The sequence below is a fragment of the Uranotaenia lowii genome, chromosome 3 (genome assembly GCF_029784155.1).
Source record: "Uranotaenia lowii strain MFRU-FL chromosome 3, ASM2978415v1, whole genome shotgun sequence".
Lineage (NCBI taxonomy): Eukaryota > Metazoa > Arthropoda > Insecta > Diptera > Culicidae > Uranotaenia > Uranotaenia lowii.
Genome location: NC_073693.1, coordinates 314,789,341 through 314,806,967, shown reverse-complemented (window position 1 = coordinate 314,806,967; position 17,627 = coordinate 314,789,341). Strand labels below are relative to the sequence as shown.

Genomic DNA, 17,627 nt, shown 5'->3' with positions numbered 1-17,627 from the left:
CTATAAAATCTGCGGTTTTCCCTCTGCTCTAGACGGCCAACAGTAGGGGTTGTTTTCACTTGAAAGCGTTTTGAGGGAGGGGTTGGAGGACATGTTTTGAAAAAGTTAAGAGAGGGGCCAGTGTGCAACGGTGAATCACAATTCGGAATTGAGATTTCAAACTTTTCGGTTTTCCCATTTTATGGCAAATCATTGGCCTTTATTCGATGCTGCTTTCTCGGTTTTTATTTTTCTTTTGTATCTGTTTTGGAAATCGGAGTGGGATCAATTTTCTGTCGAAAAGGCATCAAAGTGGAAAATGGCTCGGCGTTTGATTGTTTTGATTTGATTTGTGACATGGAATGCAATTATTGATGGAGAGTTAAAATGGAGAATGTATTTTTAGCATTTGAGGGGTTTTATTTCAGAACACTTTTGTCAAGATGTTCTCTTATGTGGAACAGGAACGAAGAATGTGATGATGTTATTTGATCTTTCCCTTGAACCCTGTATTGGGTTGTTTTTTTTTATAAACAAGTATGACCTTCTAATCTGCCAAGAAATATTTGATCAAATTATTTTACGACTCAAATGGAACATGAATGATGATGCGGTTTCGTCATGTATGCCTGATTAGTATAATTTTTAATATTTTGTTTCTGTTCCCAAGAAATATTTGATCTAAAATGTTTGTAACGAGAATTAGAAAAAGTACTTCTGACAGTTATTTACGTTGTATTAAGTTGACTGGGTTCTATTTACAAAGATTGAACTCCTAGGAAATTTAAATAAGTTCAAAAACTCCTGAAACGTTCTTCCCAGGATCAACAAAGTTTCCGTTTTAATTTTACAGCTCATTTATTCCGTAACCCTTTTTAGTCAAAGCACTTCAGTCGATGAATGATTTGCATATTTTACTTCGAAGTCTATCTCTCGCAAAAGGGGAAGCAAAAACTATCAACTTAGGCTCGGTTCTTTGCAAAAAGCCTCCGTCAGTAAACTTCAGTTTCCTGAGAAATTTTCTGCCTTGTTTCTGTTTTTCTTGGTTTCTTCTGACAGTTTTTCCGATGATGATCCGGAACGCCATAATCTTTCTTTTAGGTTTGGAAGAATATAGACTTTTTCTCAAAATCTCATTAAAATTCATTTATCATGTAATTGGAAACATGCTTCAGCAGTTTTGGTGTAGTATTGGAGATAAGATAAACCCACTGTTTTGTATTCTTTTGAAAGGACTTTGACTGAAGAAATTTGAATCCCTCAGAACAAAAGGGGTATAAATGTAAAAAAAATTTTTTCGAAAAAAACTAGCATCGAGGTTATCATTTTGATATTTTACAAACACCTTGATTTTGGAAAGTTATAATGATCATTCCATCAAAACAGTATCTAATAAAATTTATAATCTGTAGTTCACAGGACAGTTAAATTGTCAAAATTGTCAAAATTGTCAAAATTGTCAAAATTGTCAAAATTGTCAAAATTGTCAAAATTGTCAAAATTGTCAAAATTGTCAAAATTGTCAAAATTGTCAAAATCGTCAAAATTGTCAAAACTGTCAAAATTGTCAAAATTGTCAAAATTGTCAAAATTGTAAAAATGGTAAAAATTGTAAAAATGGTAAAAATTGTCAAAATTGTCAAAATCGTCAAAATTGTCAAAATTGTCAAAATTGTCAAAATTGTCAAAATTGTCAAAATTGTCAAAATTGTCAAAATTGTCAAAATTGTCAAAATTGTCAAAATTGTCAAAATTGTCAAAATTGTCAAAATTGTCAAAATTGTCAAAATTGTGAAAATTGTGAAAATTGTGAAAATTGTGAAAATTGTCGAAATTGTCAAAATTGTCAAAATTGTCAAAATTGTCAAAATTGTCAAAATTGTCAAAATTGTCAAAATTGTCAAAATTGTCAAAATTGTCAAAATTGTCAAAATTGTCAAAATTGTCAAAATTGTCAAAATTGTCAAAATTGTCAAAATTGTCAAAATTGTCAAAATTGTCAAAATTGTCAAAATTGTCAAAATTGTCAAAATTGTCAAAATTGTCAAAATTGTCAAAATTGTCAAAATTGTCAAAATTGTCAAAATTGTCAAAATTGTCAAAATTGTCAAAATTGTCAAAATTGTCAAAATTGTCAAAATTGTCAAAATTGTCAAAATTGTCAAAATTGTCAAAATTGTCAAAATTGTCAAAATTGTCAAAATTGTCAAAATTGTCAAAATTGTCAAAATTGTCAAAATTGTCAAAATTGTCAAAATTGTCAAAATTGTCAAAATTGTCAAAATTGTCAAAATTGTCAAAATTGTCAAAATTGTCAAAATTGTCAAAATTGTCAAAATTGTCAAAATTGTCAAAATTGTCAAATTGTCAAAATTGTCAAAATTGTCAAAATTGTCGAAATTGTCAAAATTGTCAAAATTGTCAAAATTGTCAAAATTGTCAAAATTGTCAAAATTGTCAAAATTGTCAAAATTGTCAAAATTGCCAAAATTGTCAAAATTGTCAAAATTGTCAAAATTGTCAAAATTGTCAAAATTGTCAAAATTGTCAAAATTGTCAAAATTGTCAAAATTGTCAAAATTGTCAAAATTGTCAAAATTGTCAAAATTTTCAAAATTGTCAAAATTGTCAAAATTGTCAAAATTGTCAAAATTGTCAAAATTGTCAAAATTGTCAAAATTGTCAAAATTGTCAAAATTGTCAAAATTGTCAAAATTGTCAAAATTGTCAAAATTGTCAAAATTGTCAAAATTGTCAAAATTGTCAAAATTGTCAAAATTGTCAAAATTGTCAAAATTGTCAAAATTGTCAAAATTGTCAAAATTGTCAAAATTGTCAAAATTGTCAAAATTGTCAAAATTGTCAAAATTGTCAAAATTGTCAAAATTGTCAAAATTGTCAAAATTGTCAAAATTGTCAAAATTGTCAAAATTGTCAAAATTGTCAAAATTGTCAAAATTGTCAAAATTGTCTGTCAAAATTGTCAAAATTGTCAAAATTGTCAAAATTGTCAAAATTGTCAAAATTGTCAAAATTGTCAAAATTGTCAAAATTGTCAAAATTGTCAAAATTGTCAAAATTGTCAAAATTGTCAAAATTGTCAAAATTGTCAAAATTGTCAAAATTGTCAAAATTGTCAAAATTGTCAAAATTGTCAAAATTGTCAAAATTGTCAAAATTATCAAAATTGTCAAAATTATCAAAATTGTCAAAATTGTCAAAATTGTCAACATTGTCAAAATTGTCAAAATTGTCAAAATTGTCAAAATTGTCAAAATTGTCAAAATTGTCAAAATTGTCAAAATTGTCAAAATTGTCAAAATTGTCAAAATTGTCAAAATTGTCAAAATTGTCAAAATTGTCAAAATTGTCAAAATTGTCAAAATTGTCAAAATTGTCAAAATTGTCAAAATTGTCAAAATTGTCAAAATTGTCAAAATTGTCAAAATTGTCAAAATTGTCAAAATTGTCAAAATTGTCAAAATTGTCAAAATTGTCAAAATTGTCAAAATTGTCAAAATTGTCAAAATTGTCAAAATTGTCAAAATTGTCAAAATTGTCAAAATTGTCAAAATTGTCAAAATTGTCAAAATTGTCAAAATTGTCAAAATTGTCAAAATTGTCAAAATTGTCAAAATTGTCAAAATTGTCAAAATTGTCAAAATTGTCAAAATTGTCAAAATTGTCAAAATTGTCAAAATTGTCAAAATTGTCAAAATTGTCAAAATTGTCAAAATTGTCAAAATTGTCAAAATTGTCAAAATTGTCAAAATTATCAAAATTGTCAAAATTGTCAAAATTGTCAAAATTGTCAAAATTGTCAAAATTGTCAAAATGTCAAAATTGTCAAAATTGTCAAAATCGTCAAAATTGTCAAAATTGTCAAAATTGTCAAAATTGTCAAAATTGTCAAAACTTTCAAAATTTTCAAAATTGTCAAAATTGTCAAAATTGTCAAAATTGTCAAAATTGTCAAAATTGTCAAAATTGTCAAAATTGTCAAAATTGTCAAAATTGTCAAAATTGTCAAAATTGTCAAAATTGTCAAAATTGTCAAAATTGTCAAAATTGTCAAAATTGTCAAAATGGTCAAAATTGTCAAAATTGTCAAAATTGTCAAAATTGTCAAAATTGTCAAAATTGTCAAAATTGTCAAAATTGTCAAAATTGCCAAAATTGTCAAAATTGTCAAAATTGTCAAAATTGTCAAAATTGTCAAAATTATCAAAATTATCAAAATTGTCAAAATTGTCAAAATTGTCAAAATTGTCAAAATTGTCAAAATTGTCAAAATTGTCAAAATTGTCAAAATTGTCAAAATTGTCAAAATTGTCAAAATTGTCAAAATTGTCAAAATTGTCAAAATTGTCAAAATTGTCAAAATTGTCAAAATTGTCAAAATTGTCAAAATTGTCAAAATTGTCAAAATTGTCAAAATTGTCAAAATTGTCAAAATTGTCAAAATTGTCAAAATTGTCAAAATTGTCAAAATTGTCAAAATTGTCAAAATTGTCAAAATTGTCAAAATTGTCAAAATTGTCAAAATTGTCAAAATTGTCAAAATTGTCAAAATTGTCAAAATTGTCAAAATTGTCAAAATTGTCAAAATTGTCAAAATTGTCAAAATTGTCAAAATTGTCAAAATTGTCAAAATTGTCAAAATTGTCAAAATTGTCAAAATTGTCAAAATTGTCAAAATTGTCAAAATTGTCAAAATTGTCAAAATTGTCAAAATTGTCAAAATTGTCAAAATTGTCAAAATTGTCAAAATTGTCAAAATTGTCAAAATTGTCAAAATTGTCAAAATTGTCAAAATTGTCAAAATTGTCAAAATTGTCAAAATTGTCAAAATTGTCAAAATTGTCAAAATTGTCAAAATTGTCAAAATTGTCAAAATTGTCAAAATTGTCAAAATTGTCAAAATTGTCAAAATTGTCAAAATTGTCAAAATTGTCAAAATTGTCAAAATTGTCAAAATTGTCAAAATTGTCAAAATTGTCAAAATTGTCAAAATTGTCAAACTTGTCAAAATTGTCAAAATTGTCAAAATTGTCAAAATTGTCAAAATTGTCAAAATTGTCAAAATTGTCAAAATTGTCAAAATCGTCAAAATTGTCAAAATTGTCAAAATTGTCAAAATTGTCAAAATTGTCAAAATTGTCAAAATTGTCAAAATTGTCAAAACTTTCAAAATTTTCAAAATTGTCAAAATTGTCAAAATTGTCAAAATTGTCAAAATTGTCAAAATTGTCAAAATTGTCAAAATTGTCAAAATTGTCAAAATTGTCAAAATTGTCAAAATTGTCAAAATTGTCAAAATTGTCAAAATTGTCAAAATTGTCAAAATTGTCAAAATTGTCAAAATTGTCAAAATTATCAAATATGTCAAAATTGTCAAAATTGTCAAAATTGTCAAAATTGTCAAAATTGTCAAAATTGTCAAAATTGTCAAAATTGTCAAAATTGTCAAAATTTTATGAAGAGATTAACCACCGTAATTTTTGTTTGTTACTTTGATTTATCGGCCTAGCGGTGAAAAGTGATGTCCTTTTTAGTAGGGACATCTAAATATTATGAATTTATATAGATGGATAGAAGGTTAGAAGAAATGAAAGATGGTGAAAATGAGCGGGTAGAATTTGTCTAGAAGCATTACCATCACATACCAAATTTTTGATCCTCACGAGCCTACTACTATGAAGTGGTAGATACAGATAGAGCTGCATCTACCACCACACATTAGTAGGCTTTGCGTGGTCCGCCCCACAAGCGAGAAAAATTGTCAAAATTGTCAAAATTGTCAAAATTGTCAAAATTGTCAAAATTGTCAAAATTGTCAAAATTGTCAAAATTGTCAAAATTGTCAAAATTGTCAAAATTGTCAAAATTGTCAAAATTGTCAAAACTGTCAAAATTGTCAAAATTGTCAAAATTGTCAAAATTGTCAAAATTGTCAAAATTGTCAAAATTGTCAAAATTGTCAAAATTGTCAAAATTGTCAAAATTGTCAAAATTGTCAAAATTGTCAAAATTGTCAAAATTGTCAAAATTGTCAAAATTGTCAAAATTGTCAAAATTGTCAAAATTGTCAAAATTGTCAAAATTGTCAAAATTGTCAAAATTGTCAAAATTGTCAAAATTGTCAAAATTGTCAAAATTGTCAAAATTGTCAAAATTGTCTAAATTGTTAAAATTGTCAAAATTGTCAAAATTGTCAAAATTGTCAAAATTGTCAAAATTGTCAAAATTGTCAAAATTGTCAAAATTGTCAAAATTGTCAAAATTGTCAAAATTGTCAAAATTGTCAAAATTGTCAAAATTGTCAAAATTGTCAAAATTGTCAAAATTGTCAAAATTGTCAAAATTGTCAAAATTATCAAAATTGTCAAAATTGTCAAAATTGTCAAAATTGTCAAAATTGTCAAAATTGTCAAAATTGTCAAAATTGTCAAAATTGTCAAAATTGTCAAAATTGTCAAAATTGTCAAAATTGTCAAAATTGTCAAAATTGTCAAAATTGTCAAAATTGTCAAAATTGTCAAAATTGTCAAAATTGTCAATATTGTCGAAATTGTCAAAATTGTCAAAATTGTCAAAATTGTCAAAATTGTCAAAATTGTCAAAATTGTCAAAATTGTCAAAATTGTCAAAATTGTCAAAATTGTCAAAATTGTCAAAATTGTCAAAATTGTCAAAATTGTCAAAATTTTCAAAATTGTCAAAATTGTCAAAATTGTCAAAATTGTCAAAATTATCGAAATTGTCAAAATTGTCAAAATTGTCAAAATTGTCAAAATTGTCAAAATTGTCAAAATTGTCAAAATTGTCAAAATTGTCAAAATTGTCAAAATTGTCAAAATTGTCAAAATTGTCAAAATTGTCAAAATTGTCAAAATTGTCAAAATTGTCAAAATTGTCAAAATTGTCAAAATTGTCAAAATTGTCAAAATTGTCAAAATTGTCAAAATTGTCAAAATTGTCAAAATTGTCAAAATTGTCAAAATTGTCAAAATTGTCAAAATTGTCAAAATTGTCAAAATTGTCAAAATTGTCAAAATTGTCAAAATTGTCAAAATTGTCAAAATTGTCAAAATTGTCAAAATTGTCAAAATTGTCAAAATTGTCAAAATTGTCAAAATTGTCAAAATTGTCAAAATTGTCAAAATTGTCAAAATTGTCAAAATTGTCAAAATTGTCAAAATTGTCAAAATTTTCAAAATTGTCAAAATTGTCAAAATTGTCAAAATTGTCAAAATTGTCAAAATTGTCAAAATTGTCAAAATTGTCAAAATTGTCAAAATTGTCAAAATTGTCAAAATTGTCAAAATTGTCAAAATTGTCAAAATTGTCAAAATTGTCAAAATTGTCAAAATTGTCAAAATTGTCAAAATTGTCAAAATTGTCAAAATTGTCAAAATTGTCAAAATTATCAAAATTGTCAAAATTGTCAAAATTGTCAAAATTGTCAAAATTGTCAAAATTGTCAAAATTGTCAAAATTGTCAAAATTGTCAAAATTGTCAAAATTGTCAAAATTGTCAAAATTTTCAAAATTGTCAAAATTGTCAAAATTGTCAAAATTGTCAAAATTGTCAAAATTGTCAAAATTGTCAAAATTGTCAAAATTGTCAAAATTGTCAAAATTGTCAAAATTGTCAAAATTGTCAAAATTGTCAAAATTGTCAAAATTGTCAAAATTGTCAAAATTGTCAAAATTGTCAAAATTGTCAAAATTGTCAAAATTGTCAAAATTGTCAAAATTGTCAAAATTGTCAAAATTGTCAAAATTGTCAAAATTGTCAAAATTGTCAAAATTGTCAAAATTGTCAAAATTGTCAAAATTGTCAAAATTGTCAAAATTGTCAAAATTGTCAAAATTGTCAAAATTGTCAAAATTGTCAAAATTGTCAAAATTGTCAAAATTGTCAAAATTGTCAAAATTGTCAAAATTGTCAAAATTGTCAAAATTGTCAAAATTGTCAAAATTGTCAAAATTGTCAAAATTGTCAAAATTGTCAAAATTGTAAAAATTGTCAAAATTGTCAAAATTGTCAAAATTGTCAAAATTGTCAAAATTGTCAAAATTGTCAAAATTGTCAAAATTGTCAAAATTGTCAAAATTGTCAAAATTGTCAAAATTGTCAAAATTGTCAAAATTGTCAAAATTGTCAAAATTGTCAAAATTGTCAAAATTGTCAAAATTGTCAAAATTGTCAAAATTGTCAAAATTGTCAAAATTGTCAAAATTGTCAAAATTGTCAAAATTGTCAAAATTGTCAAAATTGTCAAAATTGTCAAAATTGTCAAAATTGTCAAAATTGTCAAAATTGTCAAAATTGTCAAAATTGTCAAAATTGTCAAAATTGTCAAAATTGTCAAAATTGTCAAAATTGTCAAAATTGTCAAAATTGTCAAAATTGTCAAAATTGTCAAAATTGTCAAAATTGTCAAAATTGTCAAAATTGTCAAAATTGTCAAAATTGTCAAAATTGTCAAAATTGTCAAAATTTTCAAAATTGTCAAAATTGTCAAAATTGTCAAAATTGTCAAAATTGTCAAAATTGTCAAAATTGTCAAAATTGTCAAAATTGTCAAAATTGTCAAAATTGTCAAAATTGTCAAAATTGTCAAAATTGTCAAAATTGTCAAAATTGTCAAAATTGTCAAAATTGTCAAAATTGTCAAAATTGTCAAAATTGTCAAAATTGTCAAAATTGTCAAAATTGTCAAAATTGTCAAAATTGTCAAAATTGTCAAAATTGTCAAAATTTTCAAAATTGTCAAAATTGTCAAAATTGTCAAAATTGTCAAAATTGTCAAAATTGTCAAAATTGTCAAAATTGTCAAAATTGTCAAAATTGTCAAAATTGTCAAAATTGTCAAAATTGTCAAAATTGTCCAAATTGTCAAAATTGTCAAAATTGTCAAAATTGTCAAAATTGTCAAAATTGTCAAAATTGTCAAAATTGGCAAAATTGGCAAAATTGTCAAAATTGTCAAAATTGTCAAAATTGTCAAAATTGTCAAAATTGTCTGTTCGCACAAAATATTAGTCGGCACAGTTTTGGGTGTACTCGCGCCACACCAAATTTGCATGTCTCACGAAGAAAGCGCGCATCCTATGTAATGAAACGAAAAGTTAGGTCACTTCGCTGGATGACCGAATATCCGCACAAAGCGGAGAAATAAAACACAATTCAATTGGTCAGTAAGAGTAAACGCGCGCAGTTGCCTTTTCATACCGTGATTAATTTCTATCTCGTCGTCGCTTGCAATAAAGTTGATATATATCGCATGTTGTATTTGATTGAATTTGATAATTAAACGGAAGTGAAACTAAACTCGATTTTTTAAATATAAGTCCGAAACCGCGGAAACCTGTTAAAACATTTTGGTCCTTCGGAAAGCCGGATAACGGGACCCGCGAATCCCGTGTGTGAACAATAGTTGTTGTACGGTGCAAAGTAAACCGGACAAAGGATTCACAAAACGCGCGCTTGTGACCCATTGGCTTGGCTTGGGTTTTTTTAGTGAATTCTAGTGCAAATAAAAACTTGAGCCAGCTTGGGAAGTGATAATAGCTTTGATTGAGTGCACTTCTGGACTGTTCTGTGATATTGTGGAATAAACTGCCGTACGCTGACACAGTGAATATTCCCCCCACCGGGGCAAGTGAATGCAACCTTATTAAGGGCAAATTAACTGTGTGAAGCAAACATCAGTGCAGTAAAAGTGAGCCATACTGGCTAATAAAATTCCTCCCTCGACCTGTTGCTGCTTCTGGGAAAAAGTCCGCTAACAATTGGCCAAAAAGTGTGTTTTTGTGCGTTGAACTAACTTCAACGATTGATTGCTGTGCGGTTTGACTGAAACCTTACCGTGTGCTACTGTGAACAGCTGATTTGGAGCTGCGAAAACCGTGTGGCTTGTGCTGCAGTTGTTCGGACCATCGCTGGGTAGTCCTGCTACAAACCAAGAGGGCAGATAAGTACCACTTTGCTTTTTCGTGTGTTCAGAGAGTCTGTGGAGGGTTGTTGCATGAAACTCCACAGTCTGGCATTTACTTCATTAGGATTTCCGGATAAAGTGGTTGCAATTTTGAAAGCCTTTATCCGCGCGAATTGAAGTGGGTCGGTTGTTCAAATCTTGCTGAGATTTTGTCCTGTGATCAGCCAGTGGGTTGCGTCGAGCTGTCAACTTTTTGCGAGACGTCGAGTCGATTTCGGTCTGTTAGAGTGGAAAACAGTGCAAAAAGTGAACAAAAAAGTGCAAAGTGGTTATCGCCTAGCTGGAACTGAGTGAACTGTAAAGTGAAAAGTATCGAAAATGCGTGATTTAAAAGAACTTTACAAACTAGAATCCAACCTGTGTCGCATTTTCGAGACAGTGCGACGGTTTATTTCAAGTGCGAACACTAGTGCTGTGCGGAGTGAAATAATCGGCGTACGCATAGAACGCCTGGACGATGCATTCAAACAGTTCCAGTTAGTGCGTTCGGAAATCGAGCTGCAGACCGACCAGGTGACCGGGGTGGATGATCCTGATGAGGAGCTGTCGCTGATCAACGCACGAGCTGAGGAGAATTATACCATTGCCACGGAAAAGGAGGATGATTTTTGCAACATGAAGGGAGAGCTGTTGCGTTTACAGTCGTTAGCCCGTCGATCCGAAAATGATGAACATCATCCAGCCACCAGTACCCAGGATCCAATCGGATCTTCAGCAAGTTTGGCTCGAGTGAAGCTGCCCGAGATTCGCCTGCCAAGCTTTGATGGGCAAATCGACCTCTGGATCACTTTTCGGGACTCATTCGACAGCCTAATCAACTCCAATCATCAACTAACGCAGATGGATAAGTTCACGTACCTACGCTCTGCACTGACAGGGGAAGCTCTTCGCGAGGTAAGCTCAATCGAGTTAACGGCAGCCAATTATCAAGTGGCATGGGATGCTTTGACAAATCGGTACGAGAATCGCAAGCTGATTGTCAAAACGTACGTTGATGCGCTTTTTAAAGTCGAGATCATGCGCAAGGAATGCTACGACGGGTTGAGCAAGCTGATAGGAGGTTTCGAGAAGAATCTACAAATGCTGGAAAAGATTGGTGAATCTTCCGATGGTTGGAGCACTTTGCTGGTCCACATGGTTTGTGCTCGGTTGGACCCGTTGACGTTACGGCACTGGGAGACGCATCACAACTCCCGAGAGGTGCCCAAGTTCCAGGTTTTGATACGTTTTTTGAAAGACCACTGTTCGATTCTGCAAACACTAGCGCATCAACCCACGGCTGCGGAATCCCAGTTCAAACGGTCCAAGTTCGGTGTGAGTCATCCCAGTATCCAGTTCTCTAAAATGTGTCCATTTTGCGGTAACGAGTTCCACTCTGCCTTCCGGTGTATAGAATTCCTCAAGTGTACAGTCGAAGAACGCAGTGATTCAGTGAAAAGGGCTCGACTGTGCCTGAACTGTCTGTCCCCCGGTCATATGGCTCGTGTCTGCAGCAAAGGCTCATGTCATCACTGCGGATCGCGCCATCATTCGTTGCTGCATCCAGACCGTCAATCCTCCGTCTCGCAAATCCGTAGTAATTCACCGCCGTCAGTACTCCAAGCTCCGCAATCCCAACCACAACCGTCTCCTCTATCCCAACCGATCCCTTCTACCAGCCAGCCCTTCAGACCACCTACCTCCACATCGTTTCCAGTAACACAAATGCCAGACTACTCTGCAGACTTCTCTGAAGTCACACCACACACAATCGCACTGCCCACACATACACACTCACCACCACGCCAAGTGCTGCTGTCGACGGCCATCGTTCGTGTCCAGGACCAGGCTGGAAACTTTCGGCTAGCCAGAGCTCTGCTGGACTCCTGCTCACAATTCTGCTTCATGAGCACAAAATTCTGCCAGCGTTTGAAGTTTCGAAGTTCCGCAGAATATCTCACCGTGCAGGGCATCGGTGGTTCAACAGCAGTCTCGAAGAAGCAGGTTGTGGCATCCGTATCACCCCGTTGTTCGGGGATTTCAACCTTTGTTTCTCCGATGACGTTTTACGTGCTTCCGGAGATTACAACCACCCTGCCAGCCAGCCGTGTTCCGCTAAGATCGCAGAGTTTGCCGAATGGTGTGATACTAGCCGATCCCAACTTTTTTGAGCCAGGACAAATCGACCTCATCATTGGTGCTGAGTTCTTTTTCGACATCCTCACTGACGGTCGCTTCAAGGTGTCAGATGATGGTCCCAGCCTCCAGAATTCAGTTTTTGGCTGGATCGTTGCAGGCACGGTTCCTGATCGGAATAATCCCCATCCACTGACAGTCACATCGTGTTCGGTTGCAGAACTTCAAGACCAGCTTGCCAAATTTTGGGAATTGGAAACCTGTAGAACGTCCAGCACACTTTCAGTAGAAGAGTCAGTTTGTGAAACTTTGTTTGAAGAGTCCACTATTCGTGACAGCATCGGAAGGTTCGTCGTTTCTCTCCCAAAACGGAACCATGTCATTCGTCAGCTCGGTGAAACACGCAGCATAGCCCTGAGGCGATTCTATGGCCTGGAAAAGCGATTCTTGTCAGACAAAGAACTACATTCAGCGTACAAGGAGTTCATTGAAGAATACGTGAAGCTCGATCATATGCAAGAGGTCCGGTGCAGTGATGAGTTGATGCCAGTTTACTACCTACCCCATCATGCAGTTTTCAAACCAGACAGTTCCACCACAAAGCTCCGTGTTGTGTTCGATGCGTCGTGTAAATCATCCACTGGTGTTTCCCTCAACGATGGTCTTATGGTTGGCCCTGTTGTCCAGGAAGATTTACTTTCGATAGTTCTCCGTTTCCGTCTCCATCGTGTTGCTGTAGTAGCAGATGTCGAGAAAATGTACCGTATGATCCGAGTCCAGCCGGAAGATCAACGATTACAACGAATCCTGTGGAGAAATTCACCAAATGAACCCATTCGCACGTATCAGCTAACAACAGTTACGTACGGTACCGCTTCCGCGCCCTATTTGGCAACCAAATCTTTGCGAACCCTAGCAGAAGAAGGAGAAGAATCGTACCCGAGAGCAGCGTCGTCTTTGAAGTACGACACGTATGTCGACGATTCGCTAACAGGTGCGAATTCCGTCGAAGATGCGAAAAAGTTATCCCTCGAGATGGTCGAGTTAGCAGCAACCGGTGGATTCACGTTGAGGAAGTTCAACTCGAATTCAGCTGAAGTTCTGTCGTCACTACCCGAGCATCTTGTAGACGATCGTGCTCTCTTTAATTTGGATTCTTCGAGTGCGTCAGTGAAAACATTGGGGTTGATGTGGAGGCCGAGTACCGACAGTTTTCTGTTCCAGTGTCCTGTGTGGGACTCCCAACCAACAATAACGAAACGGATCGTATTGGCAGATACGGCTCGTTTGTTTGATCCCTTAGGCCTTGTCGGACCGGTTGTGATTCTGGCGAAGATATTCCTCCAAGATCTATGGCAGCTGAAATGCGGATGGGATGAACCACTTCCGGAGAATATGCAAGCAGCTTGGCAGGAGTACCGGAGAAATTTAGCACCACTGTCTACGTTAGTTATACCCCGTTGGTTGGCGTTCCACTCCAACCTTTTGAGCGTAGAAATTCACGGATTCTGCGATGCTTCAGTAAAGGCGTATGGTGCATGCCTGTATCTCCGAAGTACAACTAGCGAAGGGGAAGTTTCGATTCAGTTAATCACGGCGAAATCCAGAGTCGCCCCTCTAGACGATGTGAAAAGGAAGAAGAAACAGCAAACCATCCCCCGACTTGAATTATCGTCAGCCCTTCTTCTATCTCACGTGTACGAGAAAGTCAAACAGAGCCTGCGAATTCCTCATTCTGCATATTTTTGGACGGATTCAACAATCGTACTGTGCTGGCTATCATCATTACCATCTCGTTGGCAAGTATTTGTTTCGAATCGCGTCTCCGAGATCCAACATATCACCAAGGGCAGTTGTTGGCAACATATTTCTGGTGTGGAAAATCCGGCAGACATTATCTCCCGTGGAATGATTCCTGCACAACTTCTTTACCAATCTGTTTGGTTCCACGGTCCGTTGTGGCTCCGCCAAGACTGTAGTACCTGGCCTCGTTCAAACGTAACAGGAGACGTAGATCCATCACTATTAGAAGAACGTAAGGTGTGTTCGCTTCCCGTGGCAGAAGTAGTATCAAACCCGTTTTTTGATCTTCGAGAATCTTATATCAACACTGTCCATATCGTTTCTTGGAGTTTGCGGTTTTTGCACAACGTTCGCATAAAAAATCCTGAAGATAGAGTGTCAGGAAGTTTGTCTGTAGAGGAGCATAAAGCAGCCTTGCATCATCTCGTTCGTTTGGCTCAAGCAGAGTCATTTCCCGCTGAAGTTGAAGCGTTACAGAAATGTCAGCAGTTAAAATCCACTTCATCAATTCTGCCGTTAAATCCTTGCTTCGTTGATGGTATAATCCGTGTTGGCGGCCGGTTGCAATCTGCTTCAATATCGCAAGAGAGAAAACACCCGATGATCCTCAGCAATCAACACCCGTTCTCCAGAATGATAGTGAATCACTATCATCATCAGCATTTCCACGCTGGTGCCCAGTTACTAGTTTCTTCACTACGAGAAAGGTTTTGGATAATTAGAATTCGAAGTCTTGTAAACACTGTCCTACATGAATGCGTACATTGCTTCCGGAATAGACCCCGAGTTTCGAAACAGCTCATGGGAGAGCTGCCAGTAGAACGTGTATCGCCAGCGGAAGTTTTCGACAAAGTTGGTGTTGACTACTGTGGACCTTTTCTTGTTCGATACCCCCGCACACAACCTCGTAAGCACTTCGTGGCAATTTTCGTATGTCTGGCCACAAAAGCGGTTCACATCGAATTAGTAGCCGATCTTACCAGTGAAGCTTTCATCGCAGCATTTAAGCGGTTCTCCGGACGAAGAGGAAAACCAAGTCTCGTGATGTGTGACAACGCTACCACCTTCGTTGGAGCCAAGCGCCAGTTGGATGAACTGCATCAACTTTTCACCAGCCAACAGTTTCAGAGATCCGTGACTCACGAAGCTGTAGATCAAGGAACAGAATTCCGATTCATACCAGCTAGAACTCCCAATTTCGGTGGACTTTGGGAAGCCGCAGTTAAGTCCTTCAAGACACACTTGAAGCGGACAATCGGATGCAGTACACTCCAGTTTGATGAAATGCACACAGTAGTAGTTCAGATCGAGGCCATCTTGAACTCGCGTCCACTCACACCAATAAGCAATGACCCTAATGACTTCGAAGCGTTGACACCAGGTCATTTTCTCATCAAACGTCCATTAACGGCCGTTCCAGAACCGTCGAAGGAAACCATCCCCGAAAATCGTTTGTTTCGATGGCAGCGTGCAGAAGATTTTTACGAGCGAATTTGGAAGCGGTGGTCAACTCAGTACCTGTCTGACCTTCATAGTCGGACTAAGTGGACACGCCAAAGAGACAACATTTCCGTAGGAACCATGGTGCTGCTCAAAGACGAACATCTTCCCCCGTTGAAATGGAAACTTGGTCGAGTTTTGCGAGTACATCCCGGTGCAGATGGCAACATTCGCGTTGTCGACATCAAGACCCAGGACAGCGAATTCAGCAGGGGTATACAAAAGGTTTGCGTTCTGCCCTTCCGAGGCAATCCACCAGTTTCTGCACAGTCAGAGGACTAAGGTCCTCCCCATTTACGCTACTCGCAACCGTTGCTGCTCAGTACAACCATATCGTTCCCGTTCGTCGTTTGCCGTTCATTTTTTGTTCATCCAAGAAGATGCATCTGAGGCTCGTCGCTGGCTCCAGTATCAGCGAACCGATCTTCCCAGAGTTTTGGGGATTCAACATCAACACCGCACCGTTAATTCATCGCAGTCGTCGAGCCAATCTACCTTACCTTCCGTCGTTTCATCATTTGCGAAGAGGCAAACAGACAACGCTAGTCTGAGCAGAGTTCCAGCACCAAAGCCTTCAGGGGTGACGCGGTTGCGATCGGACGGGTCGAACCTGTCACCCCACCGCTAACCTTCGTTAAGTACCCATCCAATACGAACGTCCAGTACGGACATTTACCCGTTCTTTCGTCACAGGTTGCGGTTCGTCGTGTTGGAACTCCTAAACTCATCATAGCCCGTCAAACGTAGCAGCAACAGTAGCAGTAGCAACAGCAGCAATCAGCATTCATATTATCATCATCACGAAGTCATCAGTGCTTCCGGTGTAAACCGGTAGCGTTCGAAGAGCAAACCAGTTCCAGTTTTTCATCAGTTGCAAAGGTGCAACCAGACAATGTTAGTCTGTCCAGAGATCCAGCTCTAAAGCAATCGGGGGTGACGCGGTCGCGATCGGACGGGTCGGACCTGTCACCCCAAAGCAGCCCTCCGTTAAGTACCCCGTCACATTGTAACGTCCAGTTCGGACATTTATCCGTTTATTCTCACCAGGTTGCGGCGCATCAGGCTGGATCACCCTGTCCTATTTTCATGCAGCAGTCAGCGCAGCATCACCCATCGAAGAGTCCAGCAAGCAGAGCCCGTGGATCTCGGAAGTGTAGTTTTTAATTAAAAATAGTAGTTGAAATTGTTTAATATTTCAAGGCGGCCGGTATGTTCGCACAAAATATTAGTCGGCACAGTTTTGGGTGTACTCGCGCCACACCAAATTTGCATGTCTCACGAAGAAAGCGCGCATCCTATGTAATGAAACGAAAAGTTAGGTCACTTCGCTGGATGACCGAATATCCGCACAAAGCGGAGAAATAAAACACAATTCAATTGGTCAGTAAGAGTAAACGCGCGCAGTTGCCTTTTCATACCGTGATTAATTTCTATCTCGTCGTCGCTTGCAATAAAGTTGATATATATCGCATGTTGTATTTGATTGAATTTGATAATTAAACGGAAGTGAAACTAAACTCGATTTTTTAAATATAAGTCCGAAACCGCGGAAACCTGTTAAAACATTGTCAAAATGGTCAAAATTGTCAAAATTGTCAAAATTGTCAAAATTGTCAAAATTGTCAAAATTGTCAAAATTGTCAAAATTGTCAAAATTGTCAAAATTGTCAAAATTGTCAAAATTGTCAAAATTGTCAAAATTGTCAAAATTGTCAAAATTGTCAAAATTGTCAAAATTGTCAAAATTGTCAAAATTGTCAAAATTGTCAAAATTGTCAAAATTGTCAAAATTGTCAAAATTGTCAAAATTGTCAAAATTGTCAAAATTGTCAAAATTGTCAAAATTGTCAAAATTGTCAAAATTGTCAAAATTGTCAAAATTGTCAAAATTGTCAAAATTGTCAAAATTGTCAAAATTGTCAAAATTGTCAAAATTGTCAAAATTGTCAAAATTGTCAAAATTGTCAAAATTGTCTGTCATAATTGTCAAAATTGTCTGTCAAAATTGTCAAAATTGTCAAAATTGTCAAAATTGTCAAAATTGTCAAAATTATCAAAATTGTCAAAATTGTCAAAATTGTCAAAATTGTCAAAATTGTCAAAATTGTCAAATTTGTCAAAATTGTCAAAATTGTCAAAATTGTCAAAATTGTCAAAATTGTCAAAATTGTCAAAATTGTCAAAATTGTCAAAATTGTCAAAATTGTCAAAATTGTCAAAATT

At 34.8% G+C, this 17,627-nt stretch overlaps 1 protein-coding gene across 1 annotated transcript; it reads left to right on the top strand.

The window, feature by feature from the left end:
- The first annotated feature begins 10,304 nt into the window (after nucleotides 1-10,304).
- LOC129753754 (uncharacterized) lies at nucleotides 10,305-15,686 on the top strand. Its single transcript, XM_055749601.1, has one exon. The coding sequence runs from the start codon at nucleotides 10,305-10,307 to the stop codon at nucleotides 15,684-15,686; it is 5,382 nt and encodes a 1,793-aa protein (XP_055605576.1).
- Nucleotides 15,687-17,627: the final 1,941 nt, after the last annotated feature.

Coding starts and splice junctions, on each gene's coding strand:
- LOC129753754 (XM_055749601.1), top strand. CDS start 10,305: ATGCGTGATTTAAAAGAACTTTACAAACTAGAATCCAACCTGTGTCGC.